The sequence below is a fragment of the Pteropus medius genome, unplaced genomic scaffold, assembly GCF_902729225.1.
Source record: "Pteropus medius unplaced genomic scaffold, Ma_sr-lr_union100, whole genome shotgun sequence".
Classification (NCBI taxonomy): Eukaryota; Metazoa; Chordata; class Mammalia; order Chiroptera; family Pteropodidae; genus Pteropus; species Pteropus medius.
Window position 1 is genome coordinate 5,472,472 of NW_024350319.1, and position 24,037 is coordinate 5,496,508.

Sequence of the window (24,037 nt, forward strand, 5' to 3'; positions counted from 1 at the left end):
TGGATGGGGGTATATGAGAACTCTGTATTACCTTTGCAAGTTTTCTCTATATCTAAAAATATTCCAAAAATGAAGTCCTTTAAAATTCACATATAGATATGTGTTTTCTATTTCTCTATTTTCTTGTTCTATTTCATTAGATTATTTGTATCTCTAGTTACTATTTCGTTTAGAGGTATAACATTTATACAGTGAACAATAAGAATCTTAAATGTATAGATCAGCAATTTTAAAAACATATATACGCACATAATTGTAACTATACAGATGTTTCTTGTGCCTTAACCCAATCAATAACCAGCATCATGCCCCATGAAGTAATCCCTATTTTGACTTCTATCACAATAGCTGAATGTCTTGTTTTTGAGCTTCATATAAATGGAATTACACAGTATGTAGTTGTTTGTGCCCTGGAGTCTATCTCCATAAAATTTCCATGTGTACTTGAGAAGAATGTGTATTCTGTTGCTAGGTAGAGTTCTATATATGACAATTAGGTTGTTACTTGATTGTGTCTAATCCTGATTTTTCTACATCACATTAGTTATTGAGGCAGAGAGAAATCTGTAATTATAGATTTCCCTGTTTTTACTATGCAGTTTTATCCATATTTGCTTCATATATTTTGATGTCTAATACATGCATAAACATTTGAGATTGTCATGCTTTTGTGATCAACTCCTTTACCATTACGAAATGACCTTTTTTATCCTGTGTTCTTTGCTCTCAAATCTACTTTTCTGTAATATAACCAGTCTAGTTTTCTTTTGATTAGCATTATCATAGGATGCCCTTTTCCATCTTTTTTTTTTTTCAGTATTTACAGTGGGTTTCTTGCAGCAGCATATAGGTCTTGCTTCATTTACTCAATGTGACAATCATTGCTTTATTATTGGGGCTTTTGATAATTTGCATTTAATGTCATCATTGATATAGTTGAGTTAAACCTACAACTCTGTTTTCTATTTGTCCATTTGTTGTTTCTTTTCCATTCTCTGCCTTCAGGATTTAGAATTCCATTTTTTTTTCTTTATAAGCTTATAACTCTTGGTTATATTCAGTGGTTGCTTTGGGGTTTATAGTATACATCTTAAATTATCAGGCTACCTTCAAGATATGTACACTTTGTGTATGACCTTACAATAATATACTTCCATTTCTTCCCTCATAACCTGTGTACTATTGTTACTGTATATTTTTCTTGTATATATGTCTCACAATCTATTATATTTGCTTTAAACAATTACCTTTAAAAAATTTAAATAGTAAGAAAAAACTATATTTACCCACGTGGTTAGCATTTTATGTGCTATTACTTTGTGTAGACCCAGACTTCCATCTGGTATCAGTTTTCTTCTGCCAAATGAACATCCTTTAATATTTTTCGTATGAGATCTGTTGGTCAGATTTTGAGCTGAAAAAGTTTGTATTTCATCTATTCTTGAAAGAGTATATAGAATACTGAGTGTATTTCAGTACTTGTAAAGATATCACACCATCTTCTCATTTGTATTACTTCTAAAAATAATTTGGCCATCATTCTTACCACTGTTCCTGTATAAATGTCTTTTTCTCTAGCTACAAGTAATTTGGTTATCAACAGGGTTTTGCTATTTTTATTTTCATTATCATTCAGGATATTTTAAATTTCCATTGTCACTTTTTCTGTGACCTATGGAGATGTTTAATTCCAAACTTTTACTTTCTAGTTTTGATATTGGTTTCTAGTTTAATTCCACTGTGGTCATAGAATATATTGATATAAATCCTTTGAGAACTGTATGAATACAGTGTATGTGTAAATGTTCCATGTATAGTTGTTGGGTGTATTTTATAATCACCAATTATTTCAAATTAGTTGTGTTGTTCAGATATTCTGTATGCTTAATGCTATTTTTAGTTGAGTATTTAGTATGATTTTGAAACGATGTGGATCTGTCCTTTCAGTCTATCTACATTTTTAGGCTATTAGATACACAGAAGACAATTATCTTAATGTTAAATTGGCCCTTTTATCATTATGAACTGTTCTTATGTATCTAATTAACTGTAGTCTATTGTATTTTATATTAATATTGCCACATTGCATATGTTAATATTGGCATGTTATTTTCCATCTTATTTTCAGCCTGTGGTCTTATTCTGAATACATCTTACAAAATGAATTTCATTTTAATCCAGTCTAATAATCTATAATTTGTGTGTAATCCATTTTTTAATTACTGCTAGTTTAACTGGCCTGATGTATTTCATCTATTTTTAAAATTTATCAAGACCTTGTTTATATTCACAGGTCAAACAAGTTGTATTTCTCTTCAGGTACATGCCTTAGATCTGGATATGGAAAGCTTTATCAGAAACTTGAATTTAAACTTATTTCCAACACCATTAATTTGTGGAAAATATGAAAACATAACTACTACAAGTGAAATGTGCCAATCTTCTCTCAGCACCTGCACATATTAAGGTTTCTGTACTGCAGGTTCTGCAGCACTGGTAATGTACCTTGACTACTGATGTGGTCTTAATTTCCGGTAGAGAATAGACTAACCTCTTTGACCTTTCCTTCTTGGCGATTCTAATGCATTAACAATGACAGTTTTAAGTGTGATATAGGGCAATGCAATTTTCTAATTCCAATTAGACCATTTACAAAGGTGCAAATATGTCCTATTCTATGATCACAGTCACTAGTATCAAATTAAAATTCTTCAACTGTAATAGCCACATTTTTCAAATTACAAGAATATGGATAACTTATTTTCTCCGGTCAGAATTCAGATGTGGAGAATTATTTAATTGTTGAAAAGGCAACATTCCCAGCAGTTTTGATGACAAAAGGTATAGATTACAGAGATGACACCAAGATGATTAATATAACAAAAGACTAATTCGTCAGACTTATGCTTCTATTTTGTATTTTTGATTTTCAGGTTTTCACCTCACTGCTGAGCAAAGAAATAACTCAAATTATACGCTTTCCACCTAACACCTAGTGTTATGTATTTAAGTCCAAGTAAATGTACAAATCACTTTTGGCAGTAAAATGTTATTTCACCGGTCTAATAAGCAATAGTATACTCTATGCTATTTTCTTGCACTAAAAGCTTTTAAAGCCTTATAACTATTTTTATTAGCATTTTAATATACATTGAACCATTCTGAACTCTATTATCTGCTCCTACATCACAAGCAATGCAAACTATTTAAAATTTGTTGTTTATTTTGCAAATAACACACATTTTATTTAGATTAAGGCTCACTCTAAAGGAACTCAATTTAGCAATTCATAGGAAAGCTGCTTAGGTTAATATTTTTGCAGTGGCGTTACGAATAATCAATAGTTGGCCAAAAGTATTACTTACAGCGTAATAATTTTTAATGCTTCTGTCCTTAGTGATATAAAAAGAATTCTAAGATTTCAAAATGTATCCCTGTGACTTTCCAATACTGTCTTGCTTACAATAAACATAGGTTGCTCACTTTAAAGCACTGAAGACAATGAACAATTTATTTACATGCAATTTCTAGATTCTATACTACACTGAAACATGGACAACTTCAAATTTTTTTCAACTTGTAAAGAAAGAAATGGCCTTATTAAACTTTAAAAAGAAAAATGTTTCTTTAGATTTACATTGATAACTGGTTTTCATGCTGGTTTATCTTGCAAAGATGTAACATCATAATAAAAACTCCAGCATTCAAAAAATGTTTTTCAGTAAAGAACAAGCATGTCTTTGCTATTAGTATTGGGGGTGGGGGGGTAGGGACAGCTTATTGAAACCTCTTAAGTATCAGATATTAACTGCCTCTCTTGTCAAACACTGTGTGCTTGCTATGACAGGCTGTTCCAAGAACTAGGTCTACTAGGCAAAAACCAGGCCTACCAAGAAATTCACCTAATTTCTATGGCAACCAGAAGAACCAGAGATGGCATCCTAGTGTTGACTTGAGTCATGAAGGCAAGTGTAAAGTGGGCTGTGTGCAGGGCATTCCGGGCATAGGAAGCTTGTACAATGTAAATCGATCACAAGTAGTGGGCAGCGTATATAGGCTGTGTGCCCAAGCAAAGATTTGGGGTATACGTAAGTGTGGGGAGTGAGGTGTTAATATTTAAAAAAAGAGACCTTTTATTAAATTTACTGGGGTAATATTGGTTGATAAAATCATATAGATTTCAATGATGACCTTTTTATGATATGTAAAAGGATTTTAGTTTAATCCGAAAGCCATGGGAAAACACTGAAAGAAATGACATGAAGAGAATTGCTTGTTAACAAGACCATTCCGATTGAGTGATGAAAGGAACACTGCCTGGTTAAACAAATTAATCTAGTGAATACTATGGAAAATCTTGTATTGCCAGAACTAGAGGCCAGATGACCATTTAGGAGGTAAATGCAGTACCTTAGTCCATAAACCAAAGCAGTGGGAGTAGTAATAGAGCAGTGTGGTTTTGAGGGTTAAGAGGTAGAACTACCAATTTAGGTAAATCAGATTTGGTTTGGAGTGGGGAAGCAAAAGAGAAATCTAAGGATTCCCAAGTTACTGACAATGCTGCTTATCGATGTGAAATATAATACTTGTTATGGTCGACACTTTGGCGAGAATTTAGTTATGGTGAAACTGACGTTTTTTTAAAGGGAGACACAAAGTAGTTAGAAAAATGGATTTTAGCACTGTAGAAAGTAGTAGGAAATAAACATCTGAGGATTAGAATATATGAAGTATCTGAAGTCATGAGTAAGAGTTAAAAAACAGCCAATATTTGCTGCATACTTGTATGTGTCAGGCATAAAGAATACACCCAGGGTCATACAACAACCATGACCTAAAAATTCAGAACAGGCACTTCCACTCCAGGGGGAAAATAGATAGAAATCCAGTATCACTGCCAATTCTACAACTGGATCACACCCATTAAAGCAGACTTTACTTCATTCTAGTTGAAGGTATGAAGACTCTGTGATGACCCCACTGATAAGAGGCAATAGATGTTTCATTTTGGGGGTAGGTATAAAAGTCTCTGTTTGGAGTACAACATTAAAGTCTTTTAACTTGTCACTGTTTTCAGTTTTCAATGTGGTAGTTTAATTCGGATAGAATTATGAAGTTCCTTCTTTTCCCAAGGTTTCCTACAGCCAGTTATTTTTGTCCCATAAAGACATGATAGAACCTTGAACCTTCACAAATCAGCATACCTTATTCATCTATAAACTTGTCTTGCAAGACTACTCAAGTCAATTTCCTTAAGTTTTACCTTTTTATTCAGGCAAGGTTGATTATTCTCATTTTATCAGTGACTTTGTACCATAAAATATTTTATACACGTGTTCCCCTACCAGACTGAACTCTTGGGAAAGTGATCATCTTACAAATTTTTAGCTTTAAATCCATGTCTTTTTATTTCCTTGAATTATGCTATACAGCTTTCCTCACAATCTTAGATATATTTTAGTTACAAACTATTTAGGAATTTACCTGGTTATTATGAATATTTTTGTTACTTTTTATGTTGCTAAATACAGACACTTGGGAACTGTTACTTATTACATGTTTATCTGTGTATAATGGTATAATACCTTGTATCCCATGTAAGCACCCATGTGCTTCAGTGTGGCTAGAAAAAAATCATAATATGTTTACTGGTCAGTGACTACAAACTTGGCTTAATGCTACTTGGATCCATCCCTCTTGATATTATAATTAACTGTCAAATCCTGCCACTTGCAACATGGATGGCCCTAGAGGGTATTGTGCTGAGTAGAGTTAGTAGAAGAGAGAAAGACAAATGCCAAATTATTTCACTTCCTTGTGGAATTTAAAGAACAAACAAAACAGAAACAAACATATAGACAATGTTTTGATCGTTACCGGATGGGAGGGGAGTTGAGGGGTAGGTTAAAAAGGGGAAGGGATTAAGAAGTAGAAATTGGTAGTTACAAAATAGTCATGGGGATATAAAGTACAGCATAAAGAATATAGCCAGCTAATAATATTGTAATAACAATGTATAGCGTCAGATGGGTACTAGATTTATTGGGGTGAACACTTCCTAAGTTATGTAAATGTCTAACCACTGTTGTACACCTAAAACTAATATAATATTGTATGCCGACTATAATTGAAAAATTAAAAATTATATATAAAAAGGATTCCAAATAGAAACTTAACAAAACTTAGCAGTTAGAAGGGATAGTTTTTGAGAGCTATAAAGTGACAGTTTTAAGAGTAATTCAAGAAGCACACTATGGAATATGAAATAAGGTATGTCATGTTCTGGTAAAAAGTATTAAACTAATTTGGGTACTCTACATTTTTTAAGAAGTCACAAAAATTTGGAGCACCCAAGGTTATAAGTGATCACACTTTGTAATGTTTTAAACCAAACACTCATATATAAAAATAAGATGGTGTATAAAAGGTAAATGAATATAAAGAGTTTAAAATACACAATGAAAAGTAACAAATAAAACTATGAATAGCTTAAAAAATGAATACTAAATCGGAGCTTAAAAATTCTAATTTATTTCTAACAAACATCACTTTATGCTTGACTCACAAGCTTTATTTACATTTGTCTACAGCATCATTTCCTTATGAAATGAACTAGTACAGCTTAGTTAAACCAAATGAAATCATAATCATCTGAATTGTCTGTAAACTACGATTAGCTAAATTTATAACCTTGCATTTGCTTAGTACAGCCAAAGTTTTAAATACAGAAAGCACAAGAATAAACCAACAACACGTAGAATCTAAAAAATCATCTGGGCAATTTAGAAGGTGGACTTACAAGAAGTCTGAGGCACAATTACAAGAGAGAAAAATTCTTGTGCAAACTACAGTAAACGTAGCAAAGAAAATTAAGATGTAAAAAACAAGAGGCATGTTCATTGTAAAATTATCATCAAAATATTTTTACATATTTTACTTTCATCTTTAGATCAATTCAAGAAGAAAATCACTCATTTTAAAATAAAAAAACAAATATAATTTTGTTTGGTTTGTCTACAAAACACCTTAAAACATTTTAATTTTTAATTGCAGAAGACATTAAATGTTAAGGAAAAAAAAAACCATAACAAGAAAAAATGGGTATTGATCCCAAGAAAAAAATGTTCCTAAGCACAATTGTTGATTTCCCTTAATATACTTACCTTGCACTGTCACTGAAGATACTGTTAAGAGAAACCTTTCTGTTTTTAAACCAGAAGATATAATAAAGCTCAACTGATGAGATTATTAATTTTGAAAAACAAAATTCTGAATGTATTTTAAGCCATAAATAATTGGAAGTGAATAGGGAACAATTATTTCTGCTCATGTCATGCAGAAATAAACATTCATTTGTTGCTCAGGAGATAATTTTATGCAGCATGTTTAAAGTTAAATATCTCATGGGAAATGTCTGCTTAAAGTCACAATGTCTCTATTGGTTTTTCACCCAAAGAGAAATATAATTCAGAAGATTTCTTCAATTTATTCCTCATTAACTGTGATTTAGCTTTGTCTACCCTATCATGTGATAACTAGATTTTTAAAGAACATCACAAAAAACTTTTTAAAATATTAAGATAAACATTTTGAAATAAGATGTTTTTCTCATCAGACAACCATATAAGCAAAGAAATGAACTGTTAAGTCGTTCTTACTAAAAATTATGTCTCAGAAAGGGAGCAATGAATAACATCTTTCTCCTGCTACAATTCACAAGATTTTTCTGCATTAAATGTGGTGGTGCAAAAAGTAAAACTGAATAAAAGAAAGACAATGCTTCTAAGGCACCCTTAGCATAGGGAATTTCAAAATAAAGAAGTTTCCAGTTGGCCGTTTTACAACTTGTTTAATTTTTTCTGTTAAGCATCACTTTGATATACGTTAACATAAACAGGTTGACTCCTGTTCTCAGATTAATATAAACAGATTGTTTCCAATTACTTTACCACAGTCTTGCCCCCATGCTCAAAATTCAGGCAAGCCTAGGTAATCCTGTCTTAGGTCAATAAACAGTTCATAGCTTGGAAATGAGAAAAACAAGAGTTCAAATTATGAAACAAAGTACTCTGTTACAGTTGAGATGGTTTTAAATGAAGCAAATGGTTGTAAATAATGATCAAAAGAGCATCTAACTTTGGGACATTATGGCTTAAAATACTATTTACCTTTAATTTCACAAATAAACACAGCTGTATTGTTCGGAAAAGCAATGAAAGGCATGCACCTCTACTAGCAGATTTAGCACTTTTGACGAAGTAAGACACCAACGTCTTTAAAAATATGCTTCATGCACTGGACTGGACTTTTTTTTTTTTTAAGATGTAAATTTTAATACATTATTTCTTTTTTGAACTTGAACGGGAACCAGAATGGGATGATCCAGAAGATGACCTGTCGTGCCTGTAAGACATAATGGAGAAAGCAAGTAGTCTAGTAAGCTAATGGTGGATATCAGCATTCATCCATAAGACTTTATGAGAACATAAAGAATTAAACCTCATTATTTTACTGGCAAAAGAAATAATTAAAATTTAAGATACAAACTTATACACATAAAATTAACTAGTGTTTAGATCTTGGATGTGAGTCCAGCAACAGTATAATTTAAAAATCTCTATAATTAAAAATCTCTCATTTCAAGATATAGCCACCTCTCAATTATTTAAGGTAATGAGGAAAAGCCTTGCAAAAGTATATGAAATTACAGATAATATACAACAAAGGAATATAAACTTGGTAATGGAAGTGTGACTAAAACAATCTCTAATAACATTGTAGAGAGTGTGGTAAGTCTATATGTAAAACAGATAGAGCAAGGCTCCTGAGCATGAGAATATATATTCACAAATAACTACATTTTGGAAATCTAGGTCTCACAAGACAACTGCACAATTAATTATAGGGTTATATTCATGCAGCTAATATGAATAAGTCAATATATCAACCTGGGTAAAGTAGTGGTGTTCCGAGGGGTTGGCCCTGGGCTCAGGGTTGTTTAGTGTTTTCACCAATCACCTGGCTTATGGAATAGAGAACATGTTCGTTAAGTTTAGATGACAACAAGCTAAGTGGATTATATGTGGCTAAGATAAAAATTTGCAGAAGTGGTAAGAAAGCAACAGAATGAATTTCATTCACATATGGAATAATTTTCTTACAAAAACCCAAATGCAGAGAAACCAGACTAAAGTGAGTGTAACCTTAATATCTAAACTTTAAAATGTGCAAAGAAGCAAAACTAATCATTCTGTCAAGCAGGAATCATGAGGTAATCCTACCACGGAACTTGGAAATAATCAAACTTTACCTAATCTTTACTTTCACAAGCTGAAAGGATTAAGGAAAATTTGCCGACATTACAAAAGAAGCCATTAAACTGACTATATACACATTGAGAATCAAGACAAAGTTAATGAAACTAAATAATTAATTAGCCTGTTGTACAAAAGGCTGACAGATGACACGCTCTACAAATTTAAAAATGTCAATACAGATAACAATCTAGTAAAGGTCTTTCTCAGAAAGAAAGAGATTTGTACTGCAAGATGAAAAATGGATTAGCTACAAGAACAATTTCCTTATAAAGGAAATAAAATAATGTGCTGTGAAAATGCATTTACACACATTTGAAGGACAGATTTCCAATGATCTAGAATATTTATTAGATGCCCTAAAATCCTATGATTTCTAATATTTAATAGCATAATTAATACATATAAAACTCAACTTCTAAAATACTTCAACATACTGCTTCAGAATTAAAATATTAAAATTAACAGAAATAACCGAGAGTTGGCTATAAATATATATAATAATAAATAATAAAATGAACAGGCAGTGGAAGAAAATAGTTTGATCTACGACTTTTCTAAGCAACCTTGATCAAAGCACACAGGATAAACAAAGTCATTAATGTTTTTTGAACTGCGAAGTGGAAAAGTGTAATTTAAAATTGCAATAAAGGAGATTATGAAAATCTAATTCTTGACTAGGAAGTTTAATCCATTAAACACTTAACACCCATTCTTATTTCTACAGAAACCCAAACCTTTCGGGTGACCGTGATCTTGTTCGTCTTTTTTTTCGATCACCGGATGAAGAAGATCTAGAACGACTTCTCTTTCTGTTCCTCTCAGGAGAAGATGATGAACTTGAATAAGATCTTTTTCGTGGGGAAGAAGAGCCCCTGTGGGATCTGGAGCTGGATCTTCATTGATTGAGAAACAAATCAAACATTTCATTAAAAGAAGAAGTGAAGCAGATCATTTAGTTAACAGCTCCAAACAAACAAACAAACAAAAAACAGGATTTATAACTGAAAATTTTATAAGAAGAAATACTTACTGCTTACTCAATAGAAGACTTCTGGTTCAACCATGAAAACAATTCTATTTTAATATTTACTTTAATATCATCTCTTTTTAAAAATCTAAGATGTGTTCATCACTTAAAAAAAGCTTAATACATTAAAGTAGAATTTTAAATTTTTTTAAAACATATGACTTTCGTTTTAAAGTATACATAAATAGCAAAACCAAACATAACTGCATTTACATGCTTTTATGTCTAGAAAATACAACTTTCCATTTGTAAAAGAAATATGTATCATATATAACTTCCCAAGAAAAACAAACATAACAATTGCTTGTGGAATTAAAAAACTTATTAAGTTGCTACAGAAAAAGCAGGGATATGGGGACAGGAATGAGAAAGAACAGTAATTACTAAACTGCTAAATATTAAAAAAATAAAAAGTAACTTTAAAATTTGATTTATATTAACTATTTTTATGAAGGACCACTATTCATGAAGTATGAAGTGTTGACATTCACATGTTTTAGGTAGAGGTAAATGTGCAAATGTTTAAATGCAAATTTTTTTCTTCATTTACATATTTTGGTTGAAGTAATTTAGCTCAAACTTCCCAAAAAATTCACCTTTGGGCTTAAAATAAACTCAGAAAGCCCAAAAGGAGAATTCTTTGGAAAGTTATAAGCAATGAAAATATGTTTGGAAAGATTATGAAGATTGTTCTGTAAAGCTTAATTCTAATGCTTCCCAAAGGGTACTAGGACTTAGGAATCTTCACCTAAGAAGCACTCAAAGGACTAAAACATTGGTAACACAACATCAACATCATCATCATCATCAACATCATCATCATCATCATCATCATCATCATCATCATCATCACCATCACCCATCATCATCTTCACCACTACCACCACATCATCATCAGCAATCATCATCAGCACCATCATCATCACCATCATCACCACTACCACCACAATAACTTCATTTGCTCTCTATTTTGTATTGGCTTAATACTAGTGTGCATATCATTCTTTTCTTAATGTTGTTACACTGAAGTTGCTCTCTAATGCTACAGATTTGGCCCTAATAAGCTAATAATTATTTTTTACCAAAAAAAGCTACCACTTAACTTCAGTGTAAAGTTTCACACAAGTGGAATTGTAGTCGTTTTTCTTATTCATGGTTAGATGCCTTCAATAGATCGATAAATTAACATAAAAAGGCAACATATTTTGACAGTTTAGAAAAAAAAGTGTCTCATATGCTGTTTTTCAAATTCTTTTTCTCTGCATTTTTGACTAAATGTAACCTGAAGTTAACAGTAAATGTAACCTGAAGTTAACCTTAAGTAAGACCACATTCTCTAAATGTAACCTGAAGTTAACCTTAAGTAAGACCACATTCTCCCTTGACTAATCAATCACCTTTCTTGATTTAGTTTGTGGAATTTGTCTGTTCTATACATACTGTTTATAATATCCTAATACTAAAGAGAAATGGTAATATGTATAAGTCCCTATAGAAACTTTATCTGCTATAAATTGTTTCTGTAAATACTGCAACAATTGCCTTGCAAAACAAAGTCTGTTTTGAGACAAGGTTATTTTTCCTGCTTTTACAAATGGCAGTAAACATTTCATTATTTGCAAACCTCTAATTCAACTACTGCTGCAAACATTAACATATGAGAGATTTGGTGATAAGAATTGGCTCCATCTTCCTACTTCATCGTATTTAGTCACAAAAATAACAAACCTTGCACAATGCAAAATATCCGCCTTAATTCAATCATGGGAATGTCTTGGCACATTGCTGGCAATGAAAACATCTCATGGTGAGAAAATTAAGCTGAGGCAAGAGCATTAGTTTTCTAATGCTAAAATAAAATCGACAAATAGAAGCAAAATAAGAGGGAAAAAAAGCAGCAACACCTCCTGCAGCCTTTAAATATATTTTTCTCTCTGCTATACAGAGAGATGCTACCTCATTCACCTTGATTTCGACCCACGAGATCTCGAACGTTCTCTGGAACTGGAACGAGATCTTGACTGCGAACTGGAAGAACTTCTTGAACGGGACCTGGAACAACATGGAAGGATTTTTTTTTCCCCAGGACCACTTAATTGAGCTTTGTGATATGAACACTGAAAGAAAGATACTCATTAGAACTCATTTTCATATAAAAAGAACTATTTGAGATATTTTCAAAACACAGTATTTTAAATAAACTTTGTAGTTTTTATATTTATGCCAAAACTTAAGGTAATAGATAATTTTTGAAAATAATCAACTAGCACTTTCCAAGTTTGACAAAATTACTCTAAATGTCACTTAAGATTGCATAAATAAAAATTCAGCATTACCACTTTATTAACACTACCTTATGTTCACAAATAATATTTAAAAGTAATCTAGGACTTACATATCCAAAAATTTTAAATGTTGCAGTTTATATTAACTTCTCTGAAATATCTCTATCAACGTCTCTTATAAAATTCCTTTATTTCCTCAGTCACTAGCTAGAATATGAAGCTTCTAATGTTGACATGTATAAACCTGTTTATCTACTCAAAGATTAGAGAATTAAAGGGAAAATACATTAACAACCCTATCATTGTTTTAGGTAATTATATTACTGAAAAATAACACAAGCAGAAATATGGTCCATTTAAATTTCAAAAATCGCAAATGAAATAAAATTCATTATCTTACACCTTTAATTTATCCCTTAAAATAACCTGCAGCAAAAGATGACTGCATTTTAATCTTAAAATTACTATCTTTATAATTACTCTTTTTAGCTTTCAGTCTTTATGGTACTCAATTAACAATTAACTAATTCTTAAATACTTAATTAGCTAATATTTTTTCCTAAATACAATTAAAATTCATTGCCCACTGTTTCAGTTAACTGTGAAGAATTCTTCAATGAAACATTGTTTACATAAGGTACTACTTTTCTCACCTAAAATTTAATTCTTATTGATTACACACAAGAGAATATTAAAAGTCTGCATTCCTCCTAAAATAATATCCACGTATACTACCAATTGAATCCTCTAATTTATCTCTGAACATTTCAAAATTATGAGCATTAGGTCGACAGAACTTAAATAGATGAATTTTCTCCTTTATTCAAAATACCGATACCAAAGTAAGTTATCAAAGCTTTGTGTAACAAGCAATAATTTAACTCCTAGAAAATTTTTATGCTAGCCTTTAATAGTCAAAACAAATGTTTCCCTTTAAAAATTTCTGAATGTAACTTATTTAGGTAATGTTCGTATATGTAATGATTTAACTTTTCAAAGTCTATTTTAATAAAAGGCCTGGTGGTAGTTTCATAAAAAGATTGCAATTTTGAAAATAATGGACAATAACTTCATGGCACTAAAAAATTATTTTCTAAAAAGTGACTTGAACAAACTCTCTAGAAGAAAAAGGAAATCTTTTCAGTCAAGAAAAACAAAATTTATAAATAAAGAAGTTAGATACTGACATTTTGACTGGTGTTACCCTTGACCTGTACCCGTTTACCTGGACCTAGACCTTGAACTTGAGGGGGAGGATGAGCGAGATGAAGATCGTGAATGTGAAGATCGAGACTTTGAACGACTTCGTCTATTAGATTTCTTTTTATTACTATCTTCTTCTTCACTGGCATCAAGGTTATATTTTGAGAGATCGGCATCATCTTCATCCTCATCCTAAAAAAATTCAGAGTTAATTATACTTGACATTTAGATATTAATGCCCTCTAATGATGAACAGTTCTATGTATTGGACAGGTCCATGTGGATATTTTAGCGAATTTATTCTGAAATCTGCCTATTACATTCCTCGTCTCAGAAAAACAGATTTGATGACTGTCTCAAATATTTCAAAGTAAACCTACATGTTGCACTTATTTCCTCTTTTTCTGTTACAATGTATTACACCAAATATGCTGTCAAGAACTTTCAATTTTACTCCCATAAAAGTCCTTGACTCCATTTCCCTTAGTGTGTCATTCTTTCTCTACTATATTAGTTATCTTTTAGGTGGTCCCCCTAACTCAGGAAATCCACTGTGCCTCCCCAATTATTCAATGTTCAAGTTGGCCCTTGAACATAGGAGGTAGGGGCACTGATGCCCTTAACAGCTGAAAATCCACACATAACTTTTGATTCCCCCAAAACATAACCAATAATAATCTAATGTTGATCAAAAACAGTCAATTAACACATATATTATGTGTTGTACTCTTATAATAAAGTAAGCCAGAGAAAAGAAAACGTAAAGAAAATATATTTACAGTATTTACTGGGGGGGGGAAACAAATATGTGGACCTGTGGCCAGTTCAATACCTGTGTTGTTGGGGTCAACTGTGTATCAACAGTCATCTCTGAAATACAAGTCAGATAACTATATTTTGTTTCTTAAAAACTTTAAAATTTGTTCCCCATTTCTTTAGTTGTATTTGGGAGATTTATGATCACGGACGCTCCAAGGTGCCTGGATCTACACATCCAACCATAAATTTTACACTCAGACCCACAGAACAAATACCACCAGACCTGATGTCATCGCTGGCCCTTTCATCACTCATTCTACCCTCTGCTCTAACCACACTGGCCTATGTATCATTTTTTTTGAATGCTGCCAACTTGACTCCTACTTAGGAACTTTATTTGCTGTTTTAAGTTCCATTAAAAGAAGAATGCCTCATTAATCTCCAGAGCTAGAATAGCGCTTGGCAGAGTGGAAGCTCAAAACTTTTGTGAGAAGAAATGAGTACATAGCAGAACATATTTTCACCATAAACCAAAGGTGCTCAAAAATATTCTGTTATGCTACAGTGGAAATAGACAAAGGGGAAATAAATAGAATAAGGAAATCATTTACCTCATCTAATTTATATTTAGAAAGATCTTCATCCTCATCCTCTTCTTCTCCCTCAGATTCTTTATCTTCAACTTCTTTTAAAATAGATGCTGGACCAACTGCCTTCCCTCTGTATTTTTTCTTTTTACGTCCAAACTAGAGAAAAAGATTTCATAATATTTCTATCAACTGAAAATATATTAAAGTTAACATTTTTCTAAAAAATTATTTTTGCATTTGAATCAATATATATTTTAAGTCCATTATAACAATTATATAAAGTCAATTATGATTTCCTACAAATGGCAAGTTTTTGGAAAAGACTCAAAGTGCACTTATAAAAATAAGATATATTTAACAGTTTTCCTTTGAACTTGGTATTTTCTAACATGCTTTTCTAATTTGTATTCACCCTATACACTAATGTATAGCTTACCTCATCATATTCACCATCAGATTCTTCTCTTTCTATATATTCAACATTTTCTCTTTCATTAAAGCCACCACCATATCCTAAAAAAGGGAGGGCATAAACTGTTATCCTGTGACAATTCATTAAAATAAATCTCAAAATCGTCTCCAAGCAATAGAGAGAGAAAATGGCTTTAAGAATGGTCTTGAAGGGACTCTTACTGGTCAACTATGAGAACTGGAGCATCGAAAGAATGACAGAGATTGCTGTCACAAAACATTTAGTCAGTAGATCTTATGTTCATGATGTTGCCGCAAAAGGATAATTAATATAAAAGGAAAGCAATAACTGTCAGTGAGAGGCAATGCCTCTTCATCTCTGCTGACACTGAATATGAATCAAGATCATGGAAGTCCTGATGTTTGAAAACCTGTGATAAAATGTAAGGTATATTCTTCCTGGATGATGATGTAAGCATAATTGTTTAAGGACTATGCCACAGCCGGAATCGAGTTTTCTCACACAGATGAGAGTATTAATAGCTATGTACCCAACTCTGGGGCCCAGGGAAACCTCTCCCTTGTTCTATCCCTCCATCCTCTATGGTCAACTTTACTCATGAGACATTGTATCACTGGTTAATTAAAATATACTCAATCTAAAATAAAAACAAAAATAACAGGAATGACCCTCAAATCCAAAAAATAATAGCTAAGTAAATTACTTAACAACTATTTGAGAAGTGAGCAATCTTTTAGAAGTAGTACATCAAGTTTTCTTTTATTCATAGCTGGTCCCATGCTTTGGAAATGCTCCCCTGAACTTTGGACTTCCTTATTATGAGTGGTAAAGAGACACTGGAAAGCAACATAGTGAGTTAGTTCACACCTTCAACTTAACCAGCAAAGCCAACTTCTTGGGAATTGAAAAGGGGTCAAGACACCGAGTAAAAAAAGATAATGACTAAAGGTAGTGAAGACTTAAGACTATAGCTCTCATAAGATAGTGAAACTTTAAAGAAAGAGTCACAAAAATAGGTCAGAGAATATGAAGAGTTTAAAGCCTTTGGGGGATTATAATTTTTTTAAAACTGTCAAAGTCTGGACTTAACCCTAAAAGTAGCAATAATAGTTTTAAACAAAGTTTTTAGCTAAAAAAAAAACAAAAAACAGAAAAAAACCTTTAGCGGTGACTGGGCAGGAATAAAATGTGTACTGATACCAAGTAAGTGGCTATTTTTCAAAGACAAGATATATGGTATCTCTGCCTAGGGTAGCTGTGGAAAAGTCTTTCCAGGGTATAGGACAAATGAAATTATGAAGGACATCTAGGTTTCTGGCTTATGTAATAAGCGCTTATGTTGTAGGTGGTACTAATCATGAAAAGAGAGATGACTACAACAGGGCCAGGTACTGGGGGAAAATCATTAATTTAGTTTGAATATGAGTCTGACATTTACATGGCAATGATAAATAGGCAGCTGGAAATATGGGTTGAAGAAGTCTGAGCCGAAGACATGAATTTGGGCACCACGGTGTGCTAATGTTTACTTAAACTTAGGGTTCATTAGATGCCTAGAAAATACAGAGCAAAGAGAGAGCGTAGGGATTCAATCTTGAAGAACTTCAACATTCTGTGGCCAGGTAGAGCGCAGAAGAGGAGAAAACTAAAAATGAGACAATAAACAACCAGAAGTGGTGGAATAAAAAAAGATTTAAAAAAAAAGGGGGAAAAATATATCTTAAAGAGGTTAAAGGAGGAATAAAAAGAGAGATCCTTATTAGAAAGCTTTACCCAATCAGTACAAAGGAAGCTCATTTCCTGAGAATGAGAAGAGTGGGGTAGGATTTGAGGACTAAAAAATCCTGGACATTAGACTAGGACAACAGTCTCACATAGGAATTACAAATTTAAAAAAAGCGGGTGGGGTGGGGTAGGGATTAAACTAGCATTTTGTTGCATTTCTGGAAGGGCTAGGTCCAAGATTCTTTAGTGAGTCTCTTATCTCCAGAGACTAAATAGAGAGTGGAAGTGGTCTAAAGTCAGGGATGAAGAAAAAACAGGGAAGTAGTTTACTAAGTCTGTCTAACAAGGTGACTATAGGAAAAAAAAAAACAAAAAAACCAAAAAACATTGATTGTGTGCTATGAGTCTTTGCACGATAAAACCAGATTTGAAGTATACTGGTAATGTGATTGGACTAATTGCTGATAAATGGAAAACCATACTCTATTAGGTATATATCTTCATCTCCCCACTGATAACACAGAAGCAATGGTAAGCTATTATTTCGGTTAATGGTTACCAAACTCCATGTGAATCACCTGCAGATTTTCGGGACCCACCCCCAAAGAAGTTTGATAGCTGTTTTGAAATCTGTATTTTAAAAAAGTTTCTCAAATGACTTTAAATAGAAAAGTGGTATTGCTCTATCATCTAATAACAAATATCTAGGCCAGTGAGGGGAAAGGGAGGGGAATAAAGCATTTTGAAAAGCATCCTAATATCACTATTTCTTAGGATAGGGCTCCCTAATACTGTACTTTATAAACTATAAAACAAAAGATAACTTTTTGAGCATGAGGAGTAAAATGAAAGTCAAAAACATAAAGGCAGAATAAACAGAATCCTAATCAGTGGGTTCTTACAAGGTGGTGATATTGTCAATTCAATTTTTAGTTTTTTAAAAATCGTTTAGTTAGAATGTGTTTTTATCTTACCTGTTCTTTCTTCTAACTTAGCATACTTTGGAGTATTACACATGTTACATTCTGATCTTCTGGCCCAATTCACATTACTGCAACTTTAGAAATTAAAAATATCAAATTAGAAGTTAATTACAAGAAAAATTGTAAATTCTTAGACATTCTAAATTTTAAAATAAAAACTAGGATGAAATTGTTACCATAAAAAAATGTTTACTAAGTCTATTGGGAACAAAGAAAATATACTATTGCACATTTTCTGGAGAGAATGTGGGTTCCAACAGACTGAACTATTTAACCAAGAAGTAAAAGCTATATAGCATGAAAAGTGCCTTTGTTATTTTATGAGGGAAAAATTATATCTATAGGGATTCTGATGCTTTAGAAGATTACTATTTTAAACTAAAGATTCTACTAATTTCTCAATCTCTGATTTCAACTCAAAGAAGAATAAGATTGTACCCTCCAAACAATGTTAACTTTTTTCTAAGAAACCAGTTCAAGCACTGAATTCCACAGCACGCCAAAACCGGTCTTAAAATGCTGGTAGGAAATTCAATATAATATCTAAAGGATCAGAAATTTGTGTGTCTACGGCCATACTACCCTCAACACACCCAATTTCATCTGATCTCGGAAGCTAAGCAGGGTTGGTCCAGGTTAGTACTTGGATAAGAGACCACCTAGGAAGACCGGGTGCTGTAGGCGTTAAAAAAAAAAAAGATATTTATGTAAGACCTTCTTCTGATTAAATCCTCTTTCACATATATTTGATCTATCTGCACAAGAGAAAAAATGGAAGTCGGACAAATCAATGCAAAACCTAAAAATCAAAAATATTAAGGAACTTATCTAAGTAGGAATAATTATGGCATGCATGATTCTAAAATTACTTTGTAAACAGGAAATATAAATTTTATGGTGTATTTCACATTAATGGAGACAAAGTTTTTGAGATTTTTCAGTAATAGAAAGAGGCAGGCTTTGGTGCTTTTAAAAACCTCTTCATTCTTTTTTGGAAACGTCAGCTCACTTTAAGCATTTGTTTACTGGTCAACATACTCCCTCATAGTAACAACTATATTTGTTTACTAGTATACATATTCCCTCATAGTAACAACTATATTACTGTTAAAAAATTAAATTGAAAAGTTCTTTAAAATTATATATCGGATACAGAATAGCAATCAATAGATCTTTGATTTAAAGGTTACCTTGGCTTGTCAATGTGAGTAATAACAGTTGGTAATATTAACAAGTAGTGGTTATAGTATTATGGAAGAGTGGATGATAATTTGAAACACATACGTTTTACACTGCCAATCATTAGCACTAAACAGGCCTCGGCTCTTTTCTGCAAGTGTCTTTCCTATTTCGGTGCCCCCTGCTTTCATCATCTTAGCCTCAGTTGTTTTCTCTGGGAAAAAAATGCAACATGAATTTTGGGAAATAGTGAAACAATCTGTATATACAGTCTGAACAGAAGCTTCCTTAAATGCTTACCCCGACCACATCTATTACAGCTGGTTCTTCTAGCAAAGTTTACATTTCCACATCTGAAAGTAAAAGTAAAAAATACTTAGAGACATTTTTAAAATTAATATTGTTTTTAAAATTCTATATGTACAACTTTTTAATGAGTTCTCCCTCACTATATACCTGGAGCCAGGAGGTCTAAAGCCATCTCAGTCACGTTAATGTCAATATGAACTATAAAAAAAAAAAATCTTTACAACTTAGGTGGAAAAATATAAGATCTGAAGTCTCAAGTCTAGGATAAGAAACTCCAATCTTTAACTTTCTAGTTATATGTGATCCTGGTAAGTTGCTTAGGAGTTCTGTGCCTAAGTGTCCTCTTATTTGCACATTATCACTGATTGTAGTAATGCACCGCATGATGATGTTTTGGTCAACGACGGACAGCATATATGACAGTTGTCGCATAAGATGACAATAGAGCTGAAAAATACCTATCGCCTACTGACTTTGTAGTGTAATGCATTACTCACATCTGTGGTGATGCTGGTATAAACCAACCTAGCATGTTGCCAGTTGTTTAAAAGTATACAGCAAGTACAGTTATATATACTGTACAGTACATATTTGATAATAAATGACCATGTTACTAGTTGACTTAATCTCCTTGTGTTTTGTGCAATAACATGTTATATAGATTTGTAGCCGAAGAGCAACAGGCTATACCATAGGTGTAGTAGCCTAAGTGTATAGTAGGCTATACCATCTAGGCTTGTGTAAGTGCATCCTATGTTTGCACAATGACAAAATAGCCTAATGACACATTTCTCAGAATGTTTTGCTGTCCTTAAGCGGCATATGATTGTAAAGAAAATGAAATCCCCTTGCAAAGCTGAAGTGATAGCTGACCCCAGTTCAACAATTACTGATGAGGAACCGGGGAGTTCCAAAAAAACTTCAAAATAACTCCTAGGATATAAAATAAGAAGATATACACAAAAATGTGTTACGCATTATGAGAAATACAAAATCCTAAGGGTGGACCAATGTGGAGAAAATGAATACATCACAGAAGGCTTCATGTACCCTGACAGAACACCCTTTTTACAAGTAGGAAGTGGCATGATAAGGAAAAAAAGATAAGTTATATTGACTAAAAATGTAAATAGGTTCAATAATTATAAGGAAACTAAGTTTTTTGGGGGGTTACCAAACCTCTGAAACCTAGTTGGGAAAAAACAAAAACAAAAAACACACTAATAACCTCGAAACATGGAATAACATGCTTATATTCAGCAAACATAAAAACAAAAAGTTATCAGGTTTACTAACATGGTCTGAATAGTGCCATGTGCAATATCAGTAAAAGCATGTTAAATACTCTGAATGACATGCAAAGCTTAATTTTTAGAAAATGTCTACTTTTTTTTAGGTAGATGTGAAATATGGAATGACCACTAAAGCACTCCAAATAATTTAAGTTTTTTTTCTTCCTGCAAAGAATATCCTTTCTGACACTGAAAATACATTCTAAAAATGTTTTCTGGATTTATACAGATTGCAGAAATAATACTCTATACACATATTTGCAAGTGAGCTGAAATGCATTCTTAGACTGTCCTCAAATATTTGCTTATGTTGTCATTAATGAGGCTGTCAAAAGCACATTATTCTACCAATGACCAACAAAAGTCAAAAGTTGTTCAATCCTTTTGTTTTCAAAGAGTCTTACCACCTAGAGCAATGCCATTCATAGCATTATCACTTTTGTTCTGCTCAATATTGTTAGATAGACTTGAAATCCTTCAGGTCATCTTAATCTTTATGCAATTAAGAACTATCAACTTATGACAGGAAAAAAAAGCACTGCTTAAAATATGGATAGAAAAGAAATACTGGGGAAATAAGAACTCAATTTCCTTTAGTGACAATTTGGTGACTTAACTTTCTAAAATTACTATCAATAGCTATCAATGACCACTTGCTATTCATCATTGCTATACACACACTATTCTGTTTCATGTATTTATTTTAAAGAATCCATTCTACCCTAGTTTAGCAAAGTTAAATAACCTCTGTATGGTTACATGGTCAACAAACAATAGGACTGGCATTAAATCCAGGCTTGTTTGCTTCAGTTTTTCCTTTTAACTACCATACACTCTATATATCTGTGGCTAATTTAGGTACAAGAAATTAAAGGTTTTTATTTGAAAATGAGTTGTGCATTGAATATTTTTGACAATTACTTTCAATAGTAACTTCCAGATATTTCCAAATAGGTACACCTATTTGAGCACCCTTCAATAAAAACTTACTAACCATTTAATAGGGCACACTGGCTTCAGCAACAATGTCAAAAAAAGCAGAGCCACTAAAACATGTGTTCTCTGCGGCAGGTATTCTCAAGGGCTGAGCTGATAAAAAGGCCTCAGGCCGTTTGGCTCTAACGAGGGGAAAGGTTCAACTCCTGTGGGGAAATTAAAGGTCAATAAAAGAAAAATCAATATTTCCCAAACCAAAGAAGAGTAGTGTTTGTGAAAAATATAAACACTACGAAGAAAAGTCTGAATTAAAAAACAAAGAAGGTGAACGATGAGAAGAAAAATGACTAGTTCAAAAAAGCAGCGCTTTCCTGGAACAAGATAAAGTTCTGCAGGGAAAAGTCACGTGGAGGAGATCGAATACCAAGCTGGCCTCAACTAAGATTTCCTTATCGCTGAAACCTGGCGGGGCGGGGGTGGGATGTGGGGGGGACGGGGGCAAAAGGGAGGCCATCTCACTCTCCAAAAAAAGGTGCTGTTTTGGAGACATAATGTCTAAAAAACGCTGGAGACACACTCAAAACAAAGGTTTCCGAAAGACCTCCTTATGAGGAGACTCGGAGGTTCCTTCCCGCCCGGGAGGCAAGCGATTCGCCGCCTCAACCCGGCTTACTGCACCGGAGATCTTAAAAAAGGAAAATGTCGAACCTATTTGGGAAAGCCTCCACCTATGACAAACCCCAACCCATTTCGGGACCCTTTATGAACTCACTTTTTGTCAGGGCAAATCCAGTCACCGTCACTGACTCGGAAATTCTTGGTCGACATCTTGAAAGCCGCCACCACAACCACCCGCAGCTACGTCTTCACAGGAGAGAGCGGGCCGGGGACTTTCGGCACTCTGGGGCTGTCCCCACACCGCCTGACTCCTACCCACCACTGCCTCAAGGTTTGATAAGAAGGGCAGTCGGCCGGGATTGAGTTTAAACGTTATCGGCCAGAGTAAGATGCCTGTATGAGTTTTTCCTGGCCAAATAAGTTATAATGCAAATTTATTCTCTCGAGTTAAACTGACAGGCGCCGCACGGATACCCCAGGAGGGAGGCCTGCTTGGCACTAGAAGCCTTGTAGAGCCCCCTACAGGCGGGAGGACACGGAATAAAGTATTTTCGTAGCTCCGATGGGCGGAGCTACGTAGGCGGAGGCGGAAGTGACTGTGTTCAGTTTGGGGCTTGGAACCCGCGGGTTGCCTTTTACGCTTGGGGTTGAAATACAGAGGGCTGTCAAATTTTTAGAGAACTTATTTTAATAAAATATTGAAAATTTTATTCTTTTATTATGCACACAAGCTGTCTTTTAGAAAGTTGTTTTTTGGTAAATAGATGTGACAGATAAGCAGTGTACACCTGGGAAGCGACAAGTAATTTTGGAACTCAGGATATTGCCAGTATTGTTAAAATTATCTGATTTTTTTTTCCGCCTCTTCCTTTCTTCCAGAGGTAACGCTCTTCTGTATTTTGCGTTTATTCCTTTGCTTTTTAAAAGTTGAGTTTATGTAATACATGTTTAATTTGATAAAGGTTGAGCTTTACAAGGATACTTAATATAATTTCAACTCCTTTTTTCACTCAACAATATAGTTCTAAACTCATCCCAGATTGTTGCATATCTTCGAATGTAGTTCCTTAAATTTACTGCTATACACCGGTACTATTCCTTTGTGTGACAGTTTATCCCTTATATTTCTCAGTTTTGTCATTACAAACAACGCCAGTATGAACATTCTCACGCACGAGTTAAGTTACAAAAATGTGAGGCTTTTAAAAATTTTTTAGACAACAGCATGTACCTAGAGCGAATATTTTCAATTATGTTGTAGTTATAACTACTTTAAAGAAAGTCTTTGATAATTGTAACATCTTGGTCGTCTAGGGGTTGGCAGCTGTTAATTTTATATTTCCTTCAGAACCAGTAATATTTTTCAATTTTTAGTATGTCG

The 24,037-nt window shown here is 33.1% G+C and overlaps 1 protein-coding gene and 1 pseudogene across 3 annotated transcripts; one reads left to right on the plus strand and one right to left on the minus strand.

Annotated features, from left to right (window-relative positions):
- Positions 1-6,508: 6,508 nt before the first annotated feature.
- On the minus strand, positions 6,509-22,966 carry ZRANB2 (zinc finger RANBP2-type containing 2). Of its 3 annotated transcripts, none has more exons than XR_005647733.1 (11): positions 22,811-22,966; positions 19,802-19,854; positions 19,607-19,715; positions 18,314-18,396; positions 15,618-15,694; positions 15,203-15,337; positions 13,855-14,024; positions 12,310-12,396; positions 10,052-10,210; positions 8,949-9,018; positions 6,509-8,403 (listed from the first exon to the last, which is right to left on the minus strand). XR_005647733.1 is itself a non-coding variant. In XM_039838592.1 (11 exons), exons 1-10 carry the CDS (start codon positions 22,864-22,866, stop codon positions 8,989-8,991), a joined length of 963 nt encoding a protein of 320 aa, XP_039694526.1. In that variant the 5' UTR covers positions 22,867-22,966; the 3' UTR covers positions 6,509-8,403; positions 8,949-8,988. The 3 variants fall into 3 exon arrangements, 2 of the variants coding, with proteins under 2 accessions (XP_039694526.1, XP_039694527.1); XM_039838592.1 differs by having other exon boundaries at positions 8,949-9,022; XM_039838593.1 differs by having other exon boundaries at positions 8,949-9,022; positions 22,807-22,951.
- LOC120583413 (uncharacterized) lies at positions 18,888-19,006 on the plus strand (annotated as a pseudogene).
- Positions 22,967-24,037: the final 1,071 nt, after the last annotated feature.